This window comes from Bombus impatiens, unplaced genomic scaffold (assembly GCF_000188095.3).
Source record: "Bombus impatiens unplaced genomic scaffold, BIMP_2.2 scf_0647, whole genome shotgun sequence".
NCBI lineage: Eukaryota > Metazoa > Arthropoda > Insecta > Hymenoptera > Apidae > Bombus > Bombus impatiens.
The window spans coordinates 1,837,986-1,861,142 of NT_177066.1; the positions used below are offsets into that span (position 1 = coordinate 1,837,986).

Below are 23,157 nucleotides of genomic sequence, written 5' to 3' on the forward strand. Positions count from 1 at the left end.
ATTAATAGGACAATCGACGTTTATCACGCGACAGGTATATGTTGTTGCTTGCGCGGTGTGTCGCGTATCAGTCAGCTCGTCGAGCCTGTAAAAGCAACGGGTTATGGAGTAATAATTCGACGTTGTACGTTGCAGCGCGACACCGGGACAAGACAAACACGGTTCACGGCTCGCCTGCACTTCCGTAAACTACAGATGATCCTCGGTCTCTCTTCTCTCTCTCTCTCTCTCTCTCTCTCTCTCTCTCTCTCTCATTCGACCTTTCTATTCCTCTATTTCATCGTTCCAAACATACACGTGGATTGAATTGAAAAAATTTCTCTTTCCAACTCTGAGAAACGATTTTCGAACATTCTTGAACGTACGAAGCTTTTGACCCTGAAGAAAACCAAGGATTTAAAACGGGATTTGGAAACTTTCAGCTTGTATTTTGAATATTCTAGGATGGGATACACGTTACGTGGTGTGCAAATAGGTGCAGAGCGTGAGGATTTACGTCATATCCGCAGAAGGGAGCCGTAAGATCTTGCCAAATACACGTCGCCTCCTCCCCCCGTCTCTCTGAAACGTAGAAACGTCCAATATCGCGTCCCAAGAAAGCATCGGTATCTACCGTACCAGCGAGAAAATATGTCATTCCGGATACACGTTATATCCGAGAGTTCCGATAATGATCGCGCGCGTGATACGGCGCGGCAATTTGAATTTTAAATATGTCGACGATTTCGAGCGGCGCGTCTCGTGAAAATTTTTAACCGGCTGAAAATTTATAAACTCGTCCGCCGTGTTGACGTTGGAAATCAAGCGACAAACGACAAAGAGCACGAGCGCTACCGATATTCGATGCTATCGGATTTACAGCGTGGCAACATTATCAACGCGATCATTTATTAACGGATGGAAGCACCACTAACAACAACCGCCGACCAGGCCAACGCGACACGGCGCAACGAGGACGAAGTAGGCGCGATATCGAATTTACAACAGGCGAATTCGCTGAATCGCGAAGAAATTCGGTCACCGATAATCGAAGGGCGCGTCGCAGCACGAGATATTGCACGCTCGACGATATTTCATCGATAGCCCCCCATCGATTGTGCACGTGCACGTCGCAATATTGTACCGTCAACGTTTAGCCCGATGTAGCATGAGTCGGTCGTAACCATTTTTATCCGGGCAAATACTCGCCGGCCGAACGCTCGAGTTGTCCGTTGCTGCACAACGTTCGGCATCGATCGATGAAAGTCTCCGGAGGATTTCGTCGTTACTTTCGACGAGGGGCCATACCCAGGAAATAGAGTAGCCTAATCGGTGGGTCGCTTTCCCGTGGAATTTTCTCGCTAGAAAACGGTCAGATGGGAGCGGAATATTGGCTTCCAGCCGTTCCTTATTTCCCGTCTTACGGCTCTATCTTGCGTAAAACAGTATTTCATGCGGATATGCAACTACACGTAATGATTCGTGCGAATAGTACGCGATGGTTTTCTAGTAACCGTCCGCCAGACAATATTACGGATTATTACATATTTCATTCTTCTCGAAGCTTGTCTTTCTCTTTTGACTCTGAATTTTTGTAAGAATAAACTATTCCAACGCTATCAGCTTAAAACCATCTCAATGTTTCACACGTACAGAGAATCCAACCGGTTGGTCTAGTGTCTCTAATCAGCTCAACCTCTTGATCCGGACGCCGGCCTCGATAGCGCAGATTTACGCCGATAACTCGACACCCGGTGTATGATTTCCGCCGCGGGCCACAGCAGCCTAAGTAAGAAGGTAATACGTTGCAATATTAAGTAGAATTCCCAGCGGTATTCCAGCCGGAAAAGAGAGTCGGAAAGTAACGGCGAAAAGGGGTGAAAGAGGGGCGACTCAGACCGTACGAGGGCAACATGTATGCCAGACATGTGCGACCCGCACGACTTATATCTGTTACGGGAGAGTATCTCCCAGCGTGAATCGCAGACATAACACCTTCGAAGAACGTAAGGTTATAAATATATAACTGACAGTGCACTTTTGGCGAGGTGAGTCGCGGGTAACGAGATCGAGGACGTGATATCGAGTTAGGTTTCTTTTCGAATGAAAAGAATCAAATCTTTTGTGTCCGAAACCAATAGAACGAAACACGTCGAATAATGGAACGTAAAGACGTTGATCGAATTTTCAGTTTGTTTTTCAATGGCCTTTCACGTGGATACATTTACATCCTTTTATCTAATCGGATGTAAACCTAACGCTTACCAAGTGATACCTAGAACATACATCACGCTGACATAAACAACCAGTTAATACGATGAGTATTTCTACTGCATAATGTATCGCTGGAGGTGTTGTGATTAGGTGTCAGTCACGCTGCCTTCGTAAATGTATAAACGAACAGATATATGAAGATACAGCGCGAATATATACGAGAGAAATAGAGAGAGTGAGAAGATGAAATTACGACATGTATGCTAGACATGTGCGACCCGTACGACTTATATCTGTTACACGTATGCATATCCTAACACGTAGAACACACACGTACGATTCATCTGGCTACTCGATTGTGTGCCGAACACAACGCGTAACAAATACGAGCTTACTTTATCTGTAATAAATTTACAATGCCTTTACGACAGCAACTACGAGCGATTGAATATTTGTTCGAGATATTTAACGCGATCTTTTACCTTTTCGTTTTATTCTCTCGATATATATAGGAACGCAAATGTTCAATTGAACGTAACACGTTTGTATCTTTTGCTATTGCCCGTGTAAACTCTAAACGGGCGATTTTATCGCTGGCGCTAAACGCGAACCACAGAAATTACTGTAAATCGCTCCATTCAGCGGCGCCGTCTTGAAAAATCCTTACCCACGGGATCAGCACGATGTAACGTAATCCCCATGGAAAACCAGGAAAGAATTTTTTTAAAAACCACCAACCTTCCGTCCACCTTTTACCTCGTCGTTCCACGCGCTTCGTCGTGTCTGATCCTGTTATTCCTCGCATATTATATAATTAATATTTTGAATTATGCACGGTGATAACAGAATAACCTGCTTGTCCGACAATGAGAACGAGTCTGGTTACCCTAACAAAATATAATATGAATTCAACGCAATAGTTAAACTGCTACTGTTTGCGCAAGTTCATGTTTCGCGAACACAGCCCTCTAAATATTATAATATCTTATAATTAAAATATGATATCTAAATATTTACTTTGAATATCTTGTACATCTTTGCATATTACGACACATTTTGTGTACATTTTTAAACATTTAAATATCTCGTAACACATTTTAGACATTTATGGAAAGTTCAAAAAGTGCAAAAATATGCCGACCGTAATATGCAGAAACGAATAAAATATTCAAAGCATAGCGAATGTTCGGTTGCCTTCTATATTTAATAGTGGCGATACAAATGCAGTGAGCTTTAACTTTTAAAGGCAGCGAATAAATAACGTAGCGGATAAACGAATAAACGGAGATGACGAGTAGTTGAGTGGAAAATCGCGGATACACGGTGCGTACCGATAACTAATTGCATACTCGTCGCGTGATAGTTTAATTGTGCAGTTAATTCGGTCGTTGAAGCGACCAACGCAACGGAGAAAGATACCGTTTCGTCGAGGTAGCATCGAAGATACGTGTTGTGTCACGTGTAAGGTGATAATTTGATCCCGCCTAAAGGTAAGAAATAGCGAGAAGCAGTTGGAGTGAATTCAGTTTCCCAGCTACAGACAAATTAACGGATCGTCGAGTTATTCCAGGTATGTGCGTGTACATGTATATCTAAAATAGAGGGCTGAAGAGGCGAGAATATTACGACGTTATCGTTCGTTACGCGCACGATACACCTACTAATGAAACACGATAATACGTACAAGCAACGTACAAAATTATTGGTTCTGCGATCGAAATGATTAGAATTAGTCTCGAGCGGTGGGAAATTGGCAACGAAGAGCGAACCAATCGCTGAAAACCCATCAAACTAAATAATCGATGAAATACAAAGGAGTTACGAAAAGCAAATGTACACGAACAAATTAAACTAGCTTACCGTGTTGTTATCGACAATGGCCCACGCGTTTTTTCTACACGTGTCCGTCGTTGCATAAATTGCAATTTAACAAAAGAATAAAATTAATAGTGGAAAAAAGCGATGGACGACATTAAAAAGAGAAATTTGAAAATCCAGATGGAGATGGAACGATGGAGTTCAACTCGACGTAAATCTCGTTACAACACGCTGATGTAATAAACGAACTATTAAGCGCGTTACAATCCAATTAAAAGCTTCGCGGAATCATCCGTTCGGATTAATGTCGTCAGCCTCTCGTCGACGTTTTATGAATCAAGGTTAAGCCGCGAAGTGGTCGAATTGCAGAGAAAACGGAGCGGAGAACCATGCTGGTACGCGAAACATTAGCGGGACAGTTAACGTAGTCTAATTAACCGAGCTAATTATGTGCCAGGAGCGTAAGACGGCCGTACACTCGAAACCACGAACGAAAAGGGTCTATAATGGCAGTTTGTAGCTGACGTTACGCGAAATGCAATTAACAGGTCTGATGTTGAACAAGCTAAATATCTAAATAAACAAACGGAGAATGCTGATAAATAAGAAACCAAAGACATAAACAAATAAATTGAGAATATACATATATACGAATAGACAAACGAAAGATGTAAATAAACGTCAATAACAAAACTTCTCGAGTCAATAACAAAAACGATTTGTTCGTCTTTTCGAAGCACGTAATGTAGATTCGTATCGTTATAATTAACCCATCGTTGAATATCAGTATTCCAAGGGAGAAGTCAGCGGATCTTTTTTCAAACTCCCCAAATAGCTAATCAACATAATTGATGAACAGTCGGTCTTCCCTCGTAATGACGTCCTTGCGAACATGAACGCCGAAGCAGGAGAATCTTTGCTTAGCCTAATTAACACCTACCAAGCTCGAAACTCCAACTAATCTGACAGCGTTACGCTAAGGTGCTTGTTTTCGACGGAAGGTATAATGCATACGTATTGATGTTGGAAGATGTAGAAGCGATGTAGATTCCGGAAGTCGCGATGCGGCGTTCCAAGAGAAACAGGAAGAGAATAATATCGAGATCGAGATAGAGAGAACTGTACACAGCGCAATGTTTCCGACCTAATTTCGCGGCAATATTAACCATCGTAAACAGAAACTTATTCGAAGAAGAATCTCTATGTCTGAGTAATTTCCACTTGGTCTGAAAAAAGGAAGAGCTTGGAACGATATTTCGATCGTATATTCGCGATGAACAAATCGGGAAGGGATTTAGAAAACTCATTTCCCAAAAAGGTTGATCTTTAATAATCGAGTTAATTACAAGATCCGAAAGGAGATCGTGCGATCAGCACTATCAGAAGCGTCCGATTATCTGACGTGAAATAACGAAACGCTTTCCGAACTCGTCACACACGAAGTGAACGGCACGTAGGAGTTACATTGATCCTATATAATTTCGTAATAATCCCCTCGTGTACATTTCAAGCCGTGGAAAGGAAACTCTATGGAAATCACGTATCCGCTGATCCTCGGCTAAGTTTATCTTAAATGAGTCCACCGGATAGTTATCGCGCGAGGCGCGGCCGCACGGATCAATTGCGGCCAGGGCAAATGGAAAACTCGTTCGGTAGCAGTTTGCTCAACGCGAATACCGCGAGATATCTGCGACGAGACACTCCCCTATCACGGCCAAAGAAATGACATTCCTGGCATGGATGGCCGCGAGAATATTGGACCAACGACAGGAAATAATTCGTGGCTTGTTAAAACGGAGATAATTACGTTGCCTCGTCGGTCGCCCTTGTTAAACTTCGAGTCTATTGAAAATTTCGCATTCAACGACCAAAGAGGCAAGAACCTTTAATCTTTAACCCACAGCTTTTACGACGATATTGCGTTACATCGTTGCTAATATCTAGACTGCCGATGTTTATGCTTCTATAGGAAATTTATAGGTGGAAAAATGTAAGTGCATAGACTGCAACGTGATATTCAAAGGCATATAAAATACGTCTAACGTTTATTATACAAAATTTATTCTGTATAAACATCCGTAATCTGTTAGTATCATTCGCTGTTAAAATATGTACAAAATTTCATTGATGCTTGTCGTTTGTTTCGTTGATTGCGAACTGAGCGAGTAACATCCTGCAATGTAAATGTCGATTGATCGAACTAACCCAGAATTTTTGTTATGTCACGTGCCATATATATATATATCGTTTTTAATCACGCAGATAACTATGTTAATTTTGTATTTCCCGCAAAAGAATGATAACACGACAGAATCTCATTATCCGGCATATCGCCGTTAAGAACAGTCTTAAGAAAAACGATGGTACAAGATTTCCCATGGAAAACCAGTTGCTTTATCATGGCAGTATCGTATCCGTTCAATTATGGAATTAACAACGTAAACGGCCAGCCCTTTCGGTCAGCTGCGTAATAAATATTCGCCGTTACAACGATAACGGGTCGAATGAATGCAACGGATATCGGTATTTATGCGATCCAGATATCAGTGGAACAATAACGGCCGCCACGGTATCGTACGCAAACGCGTGCGCGTAATTATTTTGGAATTAATGGGGATGCGCACTCATTGCTGAAATACTGTTACCGGGATCGACGGGAAAAAATGATAGAGAAAAAAATATCCGTGGAACAACGCGCAGAAGGGAAAGGAAGGAGAAAATTTGTTCGCTTTTCTATCGAGAACGGTCTAATTGCCGCGCAAATTAAAAGAAGAAAAATCGATACGAAAACATGAGTTCAACTGATTTGCCGAAGCGATAACGTCGAAGCGAATGATACGTTCTTTCCTATCCATTTTTTTTTTCTTTTCATTTTCATTGATGAGCGCCGTAATTGAATGGCACGAGCGTACATACATTTGCTCGACGAATTCAATGGGTCATTCCTCGGAACAAAAAAGATATTCGTTAGGGAAGTTCTCCTATGGTTAACTTCAACGATTCTTGCCTATAAATAAGAAACAAATGTCTCGTGATAATAGGCGCTTCCTTCTACTATCTCCGAATAAAAAAGGAAAAATAAACCAAGCAAGAAGTAGACCATCTTGCAGGGGCAGTAAATAAAATTCGTCGCGGCTGAACAAGATAGCAAAAAAAGAAATTAAAGCGTCTCGAAACCGGATTTCGAAAACTTACGTACGTTTTCTACTTTTATCTCGGTAACGAGTGGTCCTTTCGTCCTTTTCCTCTCTATCTCTCTCTCTCTCTTTATCTTTTTCTTTCCTTTACCGCGACACACATATATCATACGAATAATACACAACAGCGTGATAAAAACAAGCTGGAGGAAGGGAGAATGTCCTTGGCGGGATATTTGTGTGAGAACGAAAGGATGGCTCGGCTTAAGGAATGTCTACGCCGGTGGCAACAAGGGTCGAAGGACTCGACAAATATCATAAAATGTAAATGTCGCGAATTCATGCCCATGATCCCAAGCAGAACTTCTCAATTTTCCAATACGCCAAAGCCCTTTTATCCGGCTTACGGGCTTTCGCGGCCCGATTAGTTGCACGCTCGTTCATCTGCCATCTTCGCGGCCTGTTCCTCTGAGATTAAAATTTCTGATCTCGATGCTCGTATATTTTACATGGAACAACGGCCATAGATACGTTTAACTCTGTCGACTCGGCCCATCGATCGAACAAACTTTCGTCGGGATCAAATCGTTCTCCGCGCGCTACCGCGCTAAAACTAGTCCGGAAAGGTCATCTATCCAACGGACGAAAACGTCCAAATTTTATTCATTCCATTTTGAGCGTTCCAATTAGGCAAACTTTTCACTCTGGGCGCTGCAGCCGTAAATGGAAAAGTCCTCTGATCGAACGAATATTTCGAACGAGAACGTTAACGATGCAGGTTTAAACAGTTTGCTCAAAACTATCTTAACGTCAGAAACTAGAACCGATTGTCTTCTCTACAACGGACATCCATGGAAAATTTCCCAAGTAGTCGATTCAATTTTCCAATTCGTCTTATCCAATTCCAGGCAATGTTACTTGAATACTCGTCGGCAAAAGTTACACGTCGGCTGCTAGGACCCTAGGAGACGACTTTGTCGACGTAACCGAGAAAAACTGCTCTCGCGTCATCCTCGACTATTGCGTTATGGTTGTCTTGACATCGAAACTCACGATATCGCACGCATACGCGTATGTATGTACGTATGTGCGTATATATGTACACGTATATGTAGTATACGTACACGTAGGAATAAGAACACACGATTCGCTCGCTTTACCGTAAGTGTTTGCACACGCGCTCACGCGTGTACATCGGATACACAGCAAGTTAAGCCGTATAAGATAGATGGCTCAGCCAGTGGCCCCCTCTGCCCTGAACGTTTCACTCGCACTTATGATATATGGCGACGCCGCTAAAAACTGGCAGATGTGTTGCAATCCCCTTCGTCGTACCATTCCAGCCAACGTTTCACGGGAATTGTCGACCTACCTTTCCCACCTTAGCAGCTGGATAAATCGACGCGAGGCGCGAACAATACTTGAGAAATTATGCTGCTCTGCCGACATATAGCGTCGTGACGCCGCACGACGACGAAAAACACTGTATTGCTTGTTCCTATGATGTATATCCCCTTGCGAGTTGTCGTTGACGATCGTTTTTACTAAAACTTATTTCTTGTGAGATTATCGTCAAAAAGATTATCGTTCGTCGCGACGAATTCCTCTTGAGTGTTGATGCTGATATAAAATAAAATTTTTGTTCATTCGCCTCCCAATGTAATATTACGTAGAGAAATTGGTGAAATTTAACCTTTACACGAGGAATTCCGCTCAACAATTCAAATCGCAGCAGAGAAAAAATCGTCACGTGAAAATTAGATAGCGTCGTTCCGCGTTACCGTTGACCACTATCCTCAATTCTTAAATCTTTCAATCATCGGTTGAAAATTAATCACCCAAGATGGAATAGAATAAAAGATATAATAAACGTCTTGGCGTCAATGCAGCTGTCTATCCCCTTTCTATCTATTCTCTCCTCTTATCGTTTTAGCGGCAATTTAACAAAGTTAGACCAGATCTAACAATTAATCTATCTGGAAAAAAGTTGGAAACTTCCGAAATTCGTTGAAAGATGTCTCAAAATTGTGGAAGATATCCTATCCCTATAGTTATGCGCACGGCAACGAGGTATAAAACTCGAATATTTCTTTTTTTCTCAACGTACAGCGTAGACCCGTGGGGCATCCTCCAACGGAAGAGACACTGAAAATGGAGTTTTCACTTAAATTAACTCTTCTCAAAGGGTGGAATCTACTCACAGCTGCACGAGCTACGTCCCTCGTGTACGTTGCAACATGAACCTGCAACGGACGTGATGTTCGAATTAGAGAAAAAAAGGAAGCGTAAGAGAAAAAGAGATGAGAAATACTGGTTCATTAACGTTCAGTCGGATCTATGATTTCTTGTTGACTTTATGTTATTTTCATCTGAAAGAGTCTTCTTTATAATAATCACTCACTATTCTAACTCGTATCATTTTTCCCAGATCAAAGCATCATCGAGATTCGAAAGGGTTGATTAACTTAATAAACTTTCCTCCTCCTTTTTCCAACTTTGATCAAAGAAATCTTAATACTGAATCATCGATCGATCGTCCGAGGAATACCGTTGGCAATCTGAAGGATGAATCACCTCGATTGTTCCACTAGTTCTATCTCTTCGTTGAGAAGATTTCGAGGAAAGTTTCATTCCAAAATCTGTGGAAAAGCCACGTGAATACCGGTAGATATTTCGAGCTGTGCTTTGATTGCAAGTGCCAATTAACGTTGGGATTCCGTCGACATAGTCGTTATCGTCGACGTCGTTTTACGCGTATACTCGCATGCCCGCTAATCACGCCGACTGCAGCTCTAACCACCACTCCCTGGAACCTTAATACGAAAATACATAGAAACGCATCGGGATATTTCTATAGATGACTTCTCTATACTTCGAGATGCGATCGTCTAAAACTTTCATAGATTTGTTAAATATTAGGAAAATCATTAGAACAGAAATAATTCTCTGACAATTAATCGTAAAAATTGAAATAAGGAAAGCCATCCTCATGAAAATATCCAACTTACGAAATGGAAAACGAAAATCAACAATCCATTATATTTGTTGCTGATTTTACTTTCTAAATTGATTTTCTCACAAAGTAAGTTTCCGTGGCTTTGCAAGCTGCCACCTTAAACGTGGCGAGGATGAGGATGAACCTGTTCGAGGACGAGAGGATTATACCATCCCGTAGCAGTGAGGATGTAGGACGAGCCTAGGGACCCTGCCGCCCGTCCTGCCTGGGGTTAACCAACATTTACATAGGCGCGAACGTAGACTGAATAACAATGCTTGAAACGGAGCTAAAACCAGTCGTGCAGTTCCACCGAGACGGCACGTTCGTCATCCTTCTGTTGAAGCATTTCCTTCTACAGGGTGTTCAGTTGTATCAAACTTGCATAGAAATTAGAACGGATAAATAGAATTTCGTTAATTGAAACTTACGAATTTCGAAATTTCAAGAAATTGATCAACTACTTTCGATAATGTGATCAACAAATAAGTAATCTATATCTGACGTTTCGTTATCGTCATTGCACGTAAGAAACTGTAACAACTTTCTGTTGAATAATACATGTAAATCAATAAGCATGCACCAAAAAAGGACGCAATAAAGTAACTCTCCTTTTGTTAATTGTTAACTCGATCTTTAAAGAAATGCAAAACTGCAGAAGAGAAACCGATTGAATATAGTTCTCATACTCGTATATCGAAAAATAGACATGCAAAAAATAACGTACTCTAAATTTGATTGATTGGACAGAATTCAAGAGATCGGACACTTGACAAAATATCGTGTCGGAAGCGAACAAGGAACTACAGCTTATCCCCAACATCGCATCCGTTCATGATCTCGTGATATTTTTGAAACAACTCAATACCCTTGATACCAACTTAGCAGAAAATCAATAATTATAGAAAGATAGCATAGCCTATGTGACTAACGTTATAAATGAATTGACTTGAATTGATTTGATTCGTAGTATACAATAAATAGATAAACGCAATAAGTAACAAGAAAGAATATCACAATGAGAAGGTATAATAAGCGAATCGTATTAAAATCCTAAGTTTATTATATCACAACAGATTTTATTTTTCATATAATCGGAGACAGGTATTTATGATATACTATACAATATATTATTTTAAGATCAGTGTTATTTTAAATTCACGCGCATCGTGTTCTTTACGACATCTTATTTACTATAGTTAAATGCAAAGAGTGTAACTGTCCTGTCCACTTATCAAGAGCGTTATAACGCGCCGCGCATACTGATTTTTTATCCAATTCGAGTACTTGGTTCACCTGTATACAATTTAATATACGATGAAGCAAATAAATAACTTTTAAATGATATAAATTATTTGTTGCATTACCTGGTCAATACGACCACGGATAGTACTATCCAAAATACAAGACACTAAGAGACTTTCAACCTCTGATACATCGATATTTAATTCTTTGCTTATAAAAGGGATGTAAATTCTAGTGTATGGTTTAATTAATTTGATTAAAACCTGCAAAATTACGTAAATACATGTTATGTTTAGATTTTCGAAATTCCTGATACATATAGAGTACATGTACTGCATATACCTGTGTGCGTATATTACGTAATAAATCTTCAATATGTTCTCTTATGAAAGGATCATCCATTATATTATTCCTGTTTTGTTTTAAAATTAATTCAAACTGATTAATATCATTATTTTGGTAACTGACTACTAAGTTTGTCATTGCCAAGATCTCTGGATCATTTTTGTATGGTTTTGCTTCCTGGGAGTCAAATGGATTGATACCAGATTTCATAAGCCTGTTTTTATATACATTCAAGCATTAACAGCAGAGTATATTAATATTACAATATGCTATTTCACCTGTTTAATTTTTTACTTACATATTTGCTAGAACTAAATATTTCAGACATGTAGTACGTCTTGGTGATCCGGATTCATCATAATTTTTGAAAGCTTCAAAGAAATCAGTGTGTGCTCTTTCAAATTCACCTTCTCTTAAATGCATTTTTCCTCCACATTCTTTTATAAATAAATAAAAAAATTTTATTTTATGTTGTTAGATATATTTAAGTAATCCCATTTTCAATTTGAAGTATACTACCTCTAATGACACCCATTATTAATGGATGTGGTATAGCACTTTTAATATGTAAACTTTGTTCATATAAAGTCTTTAATTTCTTGTTATTCTTTTGTGCTGTATACATTTGTATTTCTAACGCATAGATCTCCAAAAGTTGCGTACCCTTCTTTAAATCATCCTCCCCATCATCGGTCTAATAAAATGGGATACATATGTATTGTACTAATAATTCTCATTTAATAATATAATTAGAGAAATTCTACCTGGCAACTTTGATGAAGTTGTTTTAATATCTTTGCTAATTTGTTAAAATCTGATCGATCAAAGTATAGCTTTCCCAATTTTGTATTAGTTTTAAACCATAACCTATCATTTTTAGCATCCTTTAACGCATCTAAAGTAGTTTCATAAAAATCTTGTAATAATTCCATCTGTAAGATACAATAAGAAGCAAATATGTTTGAAATCTAAATTAGTTTATAATTTACATTAGTATATTACTCACATTCTTTGAGGTACTAATATAATCTAATATGGAATTTATTGATTTTTCTGAATGGTTTCTAGTAACTGCACTTTTAATGTAAGTTAATAATTGCTTATACCTTGCCATCATTTCCTTATAATTACCCTGAAAGAATCAAGCATCGTAGCAAATATAAGTATATCTTATAAATATATCACAAATCTGATGATGTACCAATTTAAAATTAATTTTTATCATTTGCTTCAAAGCCTTGAAACCCCATTCGCCCTTCTCTCCTCCCTCTAAATCCAAAACTTTTTGAAAACTTTGTAGAGCTGCTTTTGGATCATCCTCTTTTAAAGCTTTACTATTATAATATTGGTTTTCTAAATCAACATCAGGTTCTGAATTTGAGTCTTCAGAGTATTCCTAAAATTATTACAAAAACAATATCATTTTGAAATTGATTTTATTCTAAAACAATCAGTTATCATAGTTAAGCAAAGAAAACTTGAAAAGTGTCATCTTGAAAGCATCAGCATAACCTAAGCAAATTTAGATTATGATATAACTTCAATGTCTTTATTGTTATTAAACAAAATCTAAGCAACATTATTTGCTATTATTTAAACATTACAAGATACTTCTGAACTATTTTTAAATTTCATATACGTCAAGATCAAAATTCTAACCTATTTCTTAACCAAAATTATTCTCAGTATATCAACATTTCCTTCCTAAGTACACAAATACTCACAAGACCATAATCTTCCTCTTCCTCGCACATAAAATCATCTTCACCGTCTGACATTTTACAAATATTTAAGAAATTTCAATTGTAAAAATAAAAAGTTCACGCAATCCTGTTGACAACTGCAAGCACGACCAAGTTTGTATTTTGAAATTCACATGTATGCACTGTGTTACACATGTGCTTTATGCAACTTCTATAAAGATACCAAGCTCTGACCACATCAATACTGTTCAATTATTCTAAATTATTTTTAACAAAACATATGCATAATTCTTTTGATAATTAAAGTTTCTTACTAACATGTTTGAAAATATTCAAATAATTTTCATTTAAATTTATTTATCTGCTTTTCAAGAATATGACGTTGACTAGTGACTTATCAGATTCTGACTGATTTCACTCCTAACTCCCACCTCAGGTCTATGTTTTCGTCAACGTAGTAGGTTATGTTTCTGATTACAAAATGGTTAATTCAAACGAATCATCAAATAAACCAATACTTTATGAATTGTTAGAATATTTTATTCGCGAGCAAGAGCCAGAATTAATAGTAAGTTTACACTGTTACTTGTTCAAAAGAAATCTGGAATGAGACACCTACATCATCTACAATTCTTACGCATTTATAATATAATATCTATTTCAGAAATGCAAAAATGATTCTGTAATATTGCCTACGACAGGGACAATAAAAAATGCACTTAGATATCTTAATAATAGATATTCTTTACCAGAAAGTATATCACAACAAATTAGCCTTACTCTACCATGGAAATTTGCAATTGGGGATCATGGACGTTTACTTGCTGTTTTACAAGAAAATGTCATAGAAATTCGAAAAGCAAAAGATGAATATTCTTCAGTTGTTGGGAAAGCTTCCGGTAAATTCATATGATTTCTTAAATCTGCCTAGGCTTCAAAAATTCATGTATGTTTCATTATTTTAGTACCAAAGGATGCTTTTCCACAATGGCGTAAACTAGTTTGGAGTCCAGATGGGACATTTTTAGTATTAGCATCTAGCAATGGTTATGCTTCTTTTTACAATGCCCTGGGGAACAATATTTTTAATATCAGTCCAAAAACAATATCCCAAAACCCTCATATTTTAGAAGCTGGTGATGCAATAACTTCTATGATATTTCTCAAACCAAGGACACAGCCTGACAAATGGTCTTATGAATTTATGTTAATCACATACAGCGGTTTACTCAAATCATACCACATTTCAACAACTAATGAATTTGAAGCAAATTATGAATTTTCTTTTGGCACTTTTTATAAAAATGGAATAAATGCTGTTGTTTATGATGAAAAACACAGCTTATTTTATGTTGCTGGAAATACCATATCACAGAAATTAATGGTAGTTAATGTACTTTTTTATACTTTATATATATATCAATTTAGGAAGTACAACATCCTGAACTATATAAAACATTACAGTCAACAGCCTCAGACAGTGGATTAACATCTTGGCGACCCCTGAATGAATATCCATATTGCAAGTTGTCATTTACTTTTGATGATGAATCGAAAACTAAGTCAAGATTTTCCATATGGAACATTATCCCCACATTAAGCTTGCAACCAGAATCTATCATATTTAAAGTAAAAATCTCTCCAAATAATAGATTTTTAACATGTTTACATACAGATGGTTCAATATCTTTATGGAGATTACCAACTTTGTTGATGCAAAGAAAATGGAAATTATCAGAGCAACCAGACTTTAATATACCTAATCCTTTAGGACATGCAAAAACAAAAAAGTTTCCACCAGGTGTTACTGAATTCCATCCAATAGATATTGGCTGGTGGTCAGAAGAGGTAATGTTTATTATTTAAATGTACATACACATATATTTAAATACATGGTCATGTTAATTTTAATTTATTGATATTTTTAAAGGCAATTATAATTACAAGATGTTCTGGATCCACTTCTGTATGTTCTACAACCGATTTAAAGAATCTTTTAGGTTCAAGCCCTGAATTTTTAGCTGGGCAACCACAAATACATGAACTTGGTTCAGATCGAGGTTTTTTATGTCTTGATTGTGAAACATACATAACAAGTAAAAAACGGAACAGAGAATCTAACACAGAAAGTCAAACATCAGGTTTGTGCTATAGTTCTTAATTAAAAAGTACATATTTTCTATACATATAATATAACATATTAATTCAATTTTTAAGAAGCCTCTTCAGAAAGTGAAGAAGAAAGTGATGAACTACAACCAGCTAGTATATTAAATTATACAACGAATTTAATGCAAAGTACCTTGTATTCTATCACTGACATTGAAAGATTTCAGCCTAAAAAGAAGAAGTCAAAAGTATTATTTAGAACATATAGAATCCTTGGACTTAAAAGTACTACACCCGAAGAACTTTATTCAAGAAAAATTGATATAGAGGTATGAGTATTTGTGAAATTCAAAATAGCTGAAACTAAAGTAACCAAAAGATTGTATTATAGGAATATGAAGAAGCATTGGCTTTAGCGAATACATATAATTTGGATACAGACTTGGTATATCAAACACAGTGGAGAAAATCTGAATTATCATTAAATGCTATTCAAGAACATTTGAGTAAAGTTACAAAAAGGTCTTGGGTCTTACATGAATGCATTACTCGAGTTCCAGATACTATCGAAGCAGCAAGAGAATTATTAAATTTTGGTTTAAAAGGTGCTAACCTGGAAACTTTAGTAGCAATTGGAACTTGTGACAATGGAAAATTTATAATAGATAATACTGATGAGGAGTGGAGTGAAATGGATGAAGCTAGTATAAGCTTAAGACAGATACAGAAAATAAATCAAGTGCTGGAAAAGATCGATATTAAACATTTATCTGACGCCCAAAAGGATTTAATTAAATATAGAAGGAAGCTTCTAGATCATCTAGATAAGTTACTTACATACGAAATTATTTTAAATTCCTCGTTAAAGTACGATAAAAACTTTTACGAAGAATTTCGACAGCTTTCAGCTGTTGAAAATGCAATTAAATTTGCGAAGGATGGAGATTGTCGGGGAGTTGAAATTATGTTCACTTACTATGGTGAATGTTTGTTACCTCATTGGTTAGCTATTATTAGTTTCTTTCCAGAGACTTTAAATCCATTGAAATATAAAAAACTTCTACCAGAATGCGACATTGATGGACAATTATTTCTGTTTGATCAACGTGAATTACGACAAAAAGATTGGGCTGAGAAAGCTGAATTCAATGAGATAATTAACTTAGAAAGCGATGATAAATCACAATCACTTTATGAATATGATCCATCGTTAATTATATACAGAAACACATTACTTACACCAGAATTGTTACAAAAATGGTACGAGTCGCGAGCTTATCAGATCGAGAGGAATAGTTATATGATTGATAATGCTTTCCAATTAATAAAAATTGCCAAATTACATAATATTAGTGGATTAGACAATTTGTTGCTAGATTTGGAAACTTTAGACGATATCATTTACAAAATTTATATAGAAGACCTATCTTTAGATCAATTACAAAAATTATCTAATTTGGAAAAAATTAAATTGCTAATGAGCATGACTAGTGAAGAAAGTTTTGTTGATGATATAAAAAGTTTTCTATTATCATTTATAAAAAGAAGAAGTCAGTATCTGGGCGGAGAATTACAGAGACATTTATTTAGTGACTACTTAGTGTCTACTAGTAAAGAAGACTTAAAGTTACCAGTTAAACTTTTTGAATACTTAAAACAATCTCAAGATGATGAGATTCTTCAAATGATAGAGAATATTGCGATTTTAGCGTTAGATTGTATATACGCTTGCAATGATCCTAATATGTATGAAAAAGCAACACGTATTGTAGATTCCATCGCCAAAGACCGTGAAATGAGAAGAATAAACACTCTACTAGAAGAGCTTGATAAAGAACTTGAATGTACAAAAATTTTAAATAAATATGGCGTTAAAACTACACTACATGTACTGCGAAAAAATAAGAGTAATCCTGATGCTGCAAAACAACTACTGATTCAAATGGCAAGGAGTTTAAACAAAAGGTGACTAGGCATTTTTTTATTTTTTTATATTCTTTTTATAAGAATGTTTTGTATTTCAAAATGTTCTCTATTTAATTTAAGAGTACCACCTCCAGATGAAAAACAATGGGCTCAATTATTAAATGAAATGTTAGAAATTCATGGTCTAATTTTTACATGTCTCGACATAGAAATTTGTTTTGAAATCTGTGTATCAGCACGTTTGGTATCAGGAGTTAAATCTAACATACAAAATTGCACTGCTTTAATTGAGACTAAGAAAAATGAACAGTCTTTATTGAAAGTGTCTTATGAAAAAACGGTGAATTTAATTTTAGATGCTAGTAAGGAGTATTTTAATAGCTCAAAATCCTTAACTGACTCTAATATGGAATTAGCTCGGTAAGTGTTCTTAGTTCTTGCACTGATTTCCTACTTTAACTTTTATAAATAATATAATTTCAGAGCTTGCCTTCATCTAATCATAGATGATAATGCACAGATAAAAGAAGAGTACGATCTCATTAACTCGCTTCAAATTTTGAATGAATTCTATATTGATATATTACCACTTCAAGTGCGATTAATGCAAGACAGATTACAGTTGATAAAGGACTGTTTAAATAAAAGGGTAGATGCTCATAAAAGTCGTCAGAGATTATTAACGTTAGCGAATTACTTACGAATAGAGAGGAATAATAGTAGAATGCGGGAAGGAAAGGTTTTGGAGTTAATTGCAAAAAAAGCACTTGAGGTAGAGTTATTTTGAAGCTAGTATTTAATATTTAATTGCAGATAATTGATCTATAATATAATATGATAGGTAAAGGACTTTAATGTTTGTGCTGCTACCTGTCAGCAATTAATGCAAAATAACTATATTCCTGCCTGGACAGTTGCTTTAGAATTAGGATTTTGTGGAGATTACGAAGATCTGAAAACTAGGCAAAAATGTTTATGGTTTGCAATAAACAATGGACCTAGCGATATGCTAAGCAAAGCACTAGATCAAATATATTTAATAGAAATACAAATGTTACATAAAAATTTGGAATTGTGGATACCTTCTGCTTTACTATCTGATGATTTCAATGATAGTGAAGACGCAGATAGTGAAGATGAATTTATAGATGCATTAACAACTGTAAGAAATTCATTAAAAAATACTACCTCTAACGAAAAACTATACTAAAATATTGTCAATTTACAGCCGCAAATAGAAACTAAAGAATTTGTCCCAAAAGTTTTGGAAGCTTCTACTGAGATAGTAAAAACTTCTGCAAATGTTATGAAAGATTCAGCATTTAGTTTAATAAAAAATATAAGCGACACAAATTTTTGGAAATCTAGATTAAAATTTAATTTCTCAAATAATCAGGATAATGACACAAGATATGAAAATCCTATAGAAGATGATGACATACAAAGTTTCCCATGTTTTTATGAAGATTTACATAAAAATTGTAAACTTAGTGAACTCGACACGAAATACGTAAATTATTCAATGCCAGATTTGCAAAATACGCAGCTCAAATGCTGTCGTGCTCTTTTGAGGATAACTATGTTGAATGAAACATTTTGTTATGGTTTGGAAGTGAGTGATATTAATCACTGTAAGTATTATGTATTCACCTAAACGGAAATGTATATAAGTTAAATACTGGATAAATAATAATTTCTTTTTTTATTTTAGTATTTTTAGAGTGTACAAAGTATACTATACAACAGGATTGGTTACTAGGCATGGCATATTTATTTAGTGTACATAAGAAATATATAGAGGAAATACACAATGTTTTAATGGAACTGCCACAAACAATGCTATACATACAAACTTCAATGTATTATTATTGTTTGGAATTATACAAAACCACGTATAAAGATTATTATTTTACAGATTTATATTTGTTTGATCCATTGAGTTTAATATTAAAAACGATGAGTACAGCTTACAAATGCAAAAAATCTGACATTTATAAACCATTTGAATATTGGCAAACATGTTTATTTAAAAGCTGCGGAATAAATAAGACGGAATTTCTTGAGTTACATCACGACATTGAAACGGAAAACGACGATAAGATTGAAGATCATAAAAAGTTAGATGAATTTAATATTGTTCAAACACAAAGTTCAAGTGTATCTACTGGAAATTCAAAAGAAGAAGAAATTTCGACAGAAAATGCGCGACGTAACGAGAAAGATAAAATTAAGATGAGTTCATCTGAATCTAATGACAAAAATGATATAGAATGGACTGATAATTGGGGCAACTTTTCAGATGAAGATATAATAGAAAACGTAGGGAACAAAAAAGATATTTTAAATCAAGAACTGTGTATAGAAAATAATACTTCTCTAATAAAAGATATAGGGGAATGTGCAACAGAAAAAGATCGCTTTGAAGTTTTTGAAAAAATATTTAGTAAAATAAGGAATGCTGATCATTTTTATGAGGCAAAGAAATTGTTATTACAATGGCCACAATTTAAAGATTCTCAATATACAAAAGTTAATAAACATCCAATTTTAAAAATGATGAAACTAGTTAATACCTTTATTATGGAAAAAGATAAAAACAAACATAGCAAACAAAGTTTTGAAGAATATAAAGAATTAATAGAAGCATTATCTTCAACAAATGTAAATTTCTTATTAAAATACAACTTATTAGATTATAACCAATTTATTAAATATAACTAATTATTTTTTTTATTTGTATTAGGTACTCAAAGAATTTTTGAACACAGAAGAAATTCCTCTTGAGCACGCAATTTATATTAGGTTGGATATGGATAATTCAGAATTTCACGAAGAAGCAGTAAATATTCTTATGGAAAGACATAAAGTATGTACAAGCACGTACATCAACAAGTTCATGCCTTTATTTTACACATTTCTATTAATGTTATTTTATGTTTTAGGAATTAACATTGTCAGCACCGATACTAGAAATGTTATTTTTGAAAAATTTAACGGCATACTTCGATCCGAATCACGAAATATTTGATCGAATCATTGAACATGTCTTTGTGAATCGATCTCTAACAAATGTAAAGGAAAATGCAGAAATTCTTATACAAGAATTAAAAAAAAGAAAGCATATAGCGCATGCCTTATGCATAATTAGATTAATGGAAGATATACCACCATCTTTATCTACATTTAGTACTTGTTGCGAACTTCTAATGAGGAAATAAATACATATATTCATTCCTTCCTATGATTTTAACTTGTACGAGATAAAAGTTCAAAAGATGACTTATTTAAAATTTGTAATTAATATTTTTATTCGTGAAATGTAAAAGACTTTTTTAAAAGAGGTAAGAAAACAGTAACTAATAGCTTCTAGATTTGCATCTACGTCCTTAAAATTAATATGTACATACTATGAATATTTATTTTGTACAATGTGTTATTTGTAAGTATAAGCGTGATATGTATATTGAAATATAAATATTCAAAAAAGATGTTGATAGTTAATGTCTTATCCCTACCTTGTGTAATCATCTTTATAAATTAATATCTTGAAAAACTGCGACGTAGAACTCGACTTGATTTACATGTATTACAAAAATTCAATATTTCTTTTTGCATTTCTTACAACAAAATTTCAAGTGAACAGAATAATGTATAAATGCGCGCACAGCCATGACTGTTTAATTTAAAATTCAAACGTGATATTCAATTACATTCATAATAATAACTTATAACATGCAATGAACTTAGAACACTATTCTATCATTTTTATCAACTTCTTATAATTAACACACAATATTAATCGCTTTTTCGAATTCGCTATGTAAAGTTCGAGTTGGTTAATTAAATTCAAAAAATTAAATTTCGCGGAATATAGAATTGGTTTAAATATATATATATATATATATTCTTAAAAAGATAAAATGGCGGATTGCCATTATTTACCGGTAGTTATTTCAAAATAAGCTAAAGAATTGAAGTTCAAAATATACAAGTGAAATGCATACTAAAGTACATATTGTTCAATAATTAGCTAGTACGTTTTTAAATGCTAAATATATATCAAAATCTTACATTTTATATATATTTTATCTGATTTTGCTACATTTTTTATAAAACACTATTTATGTTTAATTATATTATAAAATGTAGAAAGATTATCATACATAAGAATAAAAATTTATATTGTAATTATAATTATAAAATATGATCATTTCTTTTAGCTTTATTAGTTACATATTCAATATATAGTGAAGTTTATACTTAACCTGTCGGATTATACATAGGTTATGTAAGTTGTACTTGCTGTTATTAGGAATATGACATAAAAAATATTATTACACAATGCCCATTTTTTTATATATTTTATTTGTTTTCAGCTTAAAGTTTTCTGTACAGTTGCGAAAATGTCTATTACGTTAAATGTAAATGATCCATCAAAGGATGAAGAATTAATAGAAAATTGTCAGCACTTTAAAGAACGTGCAGAGCGAAATCGTCAAAAAGCATTACTATTAAGAAAATCTAAAATAGTTTCTCATCCTTATATAAGGAGGTACGTTGCCAATATCAATAGTTAGAAAAATAAAAAATTGTATAACAAAACATTTGTACTTTTTTAAAGTGAGAACGAAGATTCAGAAAAGAGTACATCATATAAAGTTCAAGGACAACGTGTTATAGATAGTGGAGGAGGTTTTCTTATAGAAGAAAGTGATGAATTAGAACAACAAATGGTATAACATTTTTAATTATTTTAATAGTTATTACACTAAATATTAATTGGATTTCATAACTAATATTTTCTTTCTTTTCAGTTACAAATAATATCAAAACCTGCACCTATTCTTGTAGATTTTCCTCATTGCGATGAATGTAAGAATGAATTTAAAGACTCATATCTACTACAAACATTTAATTTATCTGTATGTGATAACTGCAGGTATACAAGCATTATTTGAACTAGCAATTATTTTAATATAAAACTTTAGATTATTATAATTAGTTTTTTGTATTAGAGATCCTAAGGGCAAGCACTCTTTGATTACAAAAACAGAAGCAAAACAAGAGTATTTATTAAAAGATTGTGATTTGGATAAAAGAGAACCTCCATTAAAATGTATTACTAAAAAAAATCCCCATAATGCAAATTGGGGTGAAATGAAATTGTATTTGCAACTACAAATAGAACAGAGAGCTTTACAAGTATGGGGTTCTGAAGAAAAATTATTAAAGGAAAAAGAATTACGTGATGTTAAGAGGGAAGGAGCTAAAATAAAAAAATTTAACAAAAAGGTAATGATAAACGTATTTCAAATGTAATATCGTACTTGTACTTTAATACAAAATAATACAATATAGATATTTTTATCTTACCAACTTACTATTTTTGTATTGTACAGATTAAACAGTTAAGAATGCAAGTCAGGAGCTCATTATATGATAAAACATCAAAAGCTTCTCATATGCACGAGTTTGGAGAAGATACATATAATGAACATGATGATACATATACACATACTTGCGTTACTTGTGGATATGAAGAAACATACGAAAAAATGTAAATTTTATAATAATGAATTTTATAGGAATTATTGGATTGTGTTTTTAGATATGAGTTTCTTATATTAAGAAATTTATTTACTACTCGCGAAATGCATACACAATAAAAAAGGATAAAAAAATCACT

General features: G+C 34.6%; 3 protein-coding genes across 4 annotated transcripts; 2 read left to right on the top strand and 1 right to left on the bottom strand.

Moving 5' to 3' along the window:
- Positions 1–11,188: 11,188 nt before the first annotated feature.
- LOC100745629 (COP9 signalosome complex subunit 2) lies at positions 11,189–13,846 on the bottom strand. Its single transcript, XM_012389501.2, has 9 exons — positions 13,458–13,846; positions 12,935–13,129; positions 12,740–12,865; positions 12,498–12,665; positions 12,253–12,427; positions 12,032–12,170; positions 11,731–11,947; positions 11,511–11,651; positions 11,189–11,439 (listed from the first exon to the last, which is right to left on the bottom strand). The coding sequence occupies exons 1-9, from the start codon at positions 13,509–13,511 to the stop codon at positions 11,320–11,322; spliced, it is 1,335 nt and encodes a 444-aa protein (XP_012244924.1). The 5' UTR covers positions 13,512–13,846; the 3' UTR covers positions 11,189–11,319.
- Positions 13,847–13,872: 26 nt separating this feature from the next.
- On the top strand, positions 13,873–20,959 carry LOC100745828 (neuroblastoma-amplified sequence). 2 transcript variants are annotated; one of them, XM_012389491.3, is made up of 14 exons: positions 13,873–14,004; positions 14,101–14,335; positions 14,402–14,820; positions 14,901–15,284; positions 15,367–15,577; positions 15,654–15,874; positions 15,937–17,510; positions 17,592–17,891; positions 17,955–18,243; positions 18,313–18,633; positions 18,700–19,102; positions 19,183–20,132; positions 20,215–20,337; positions 20,414–20,959. In XM_012389491.3, exons 1-14 carry the CDS (start codon positions 13,918–13,920, stop codon positions 20,687–20,689), a joined length of 5,793 nt encoding a protein of 1,930 aa, XP_012244914.1. In that variant the 5' UTR covers positions 13,873–13,917; the 3' UTR covers positions 20,690–20,959. The 2 variants fall into 2 exon arrangements, with proteins under 2 accessions (XP_012244914.1, XP_012244915.1); XM_012389492.3 differs by having other exon boundaries at positions 15,657–15,874.
- Positions 20,960–21,376: 417 nt separating this feature from the next.
- LOC100745947 (DNA repair protein complementing XP-A cells homolog) lies at positions 21,377–23,157 on the top strand. The gene is made up of 6 exons (XM_012389513.3): positions 21,377–21,759; positions 21,848–22,023; positions 22,093–22,204; positions 22,286–22,410; positions 22,487–22,763; positions 22,871–23,157. Exons 2-6 carry the CDS (start codon positions 21,875–21,877, stop codon positions 23,030–23,032), a joined length of 825 nt encoding a protein of 274 aa, XP_012244936.1. The 5' UTR covers positions 21,377–21,759; positions 21,848–21,874; the 3' UTR covers positions 23,033–23,157.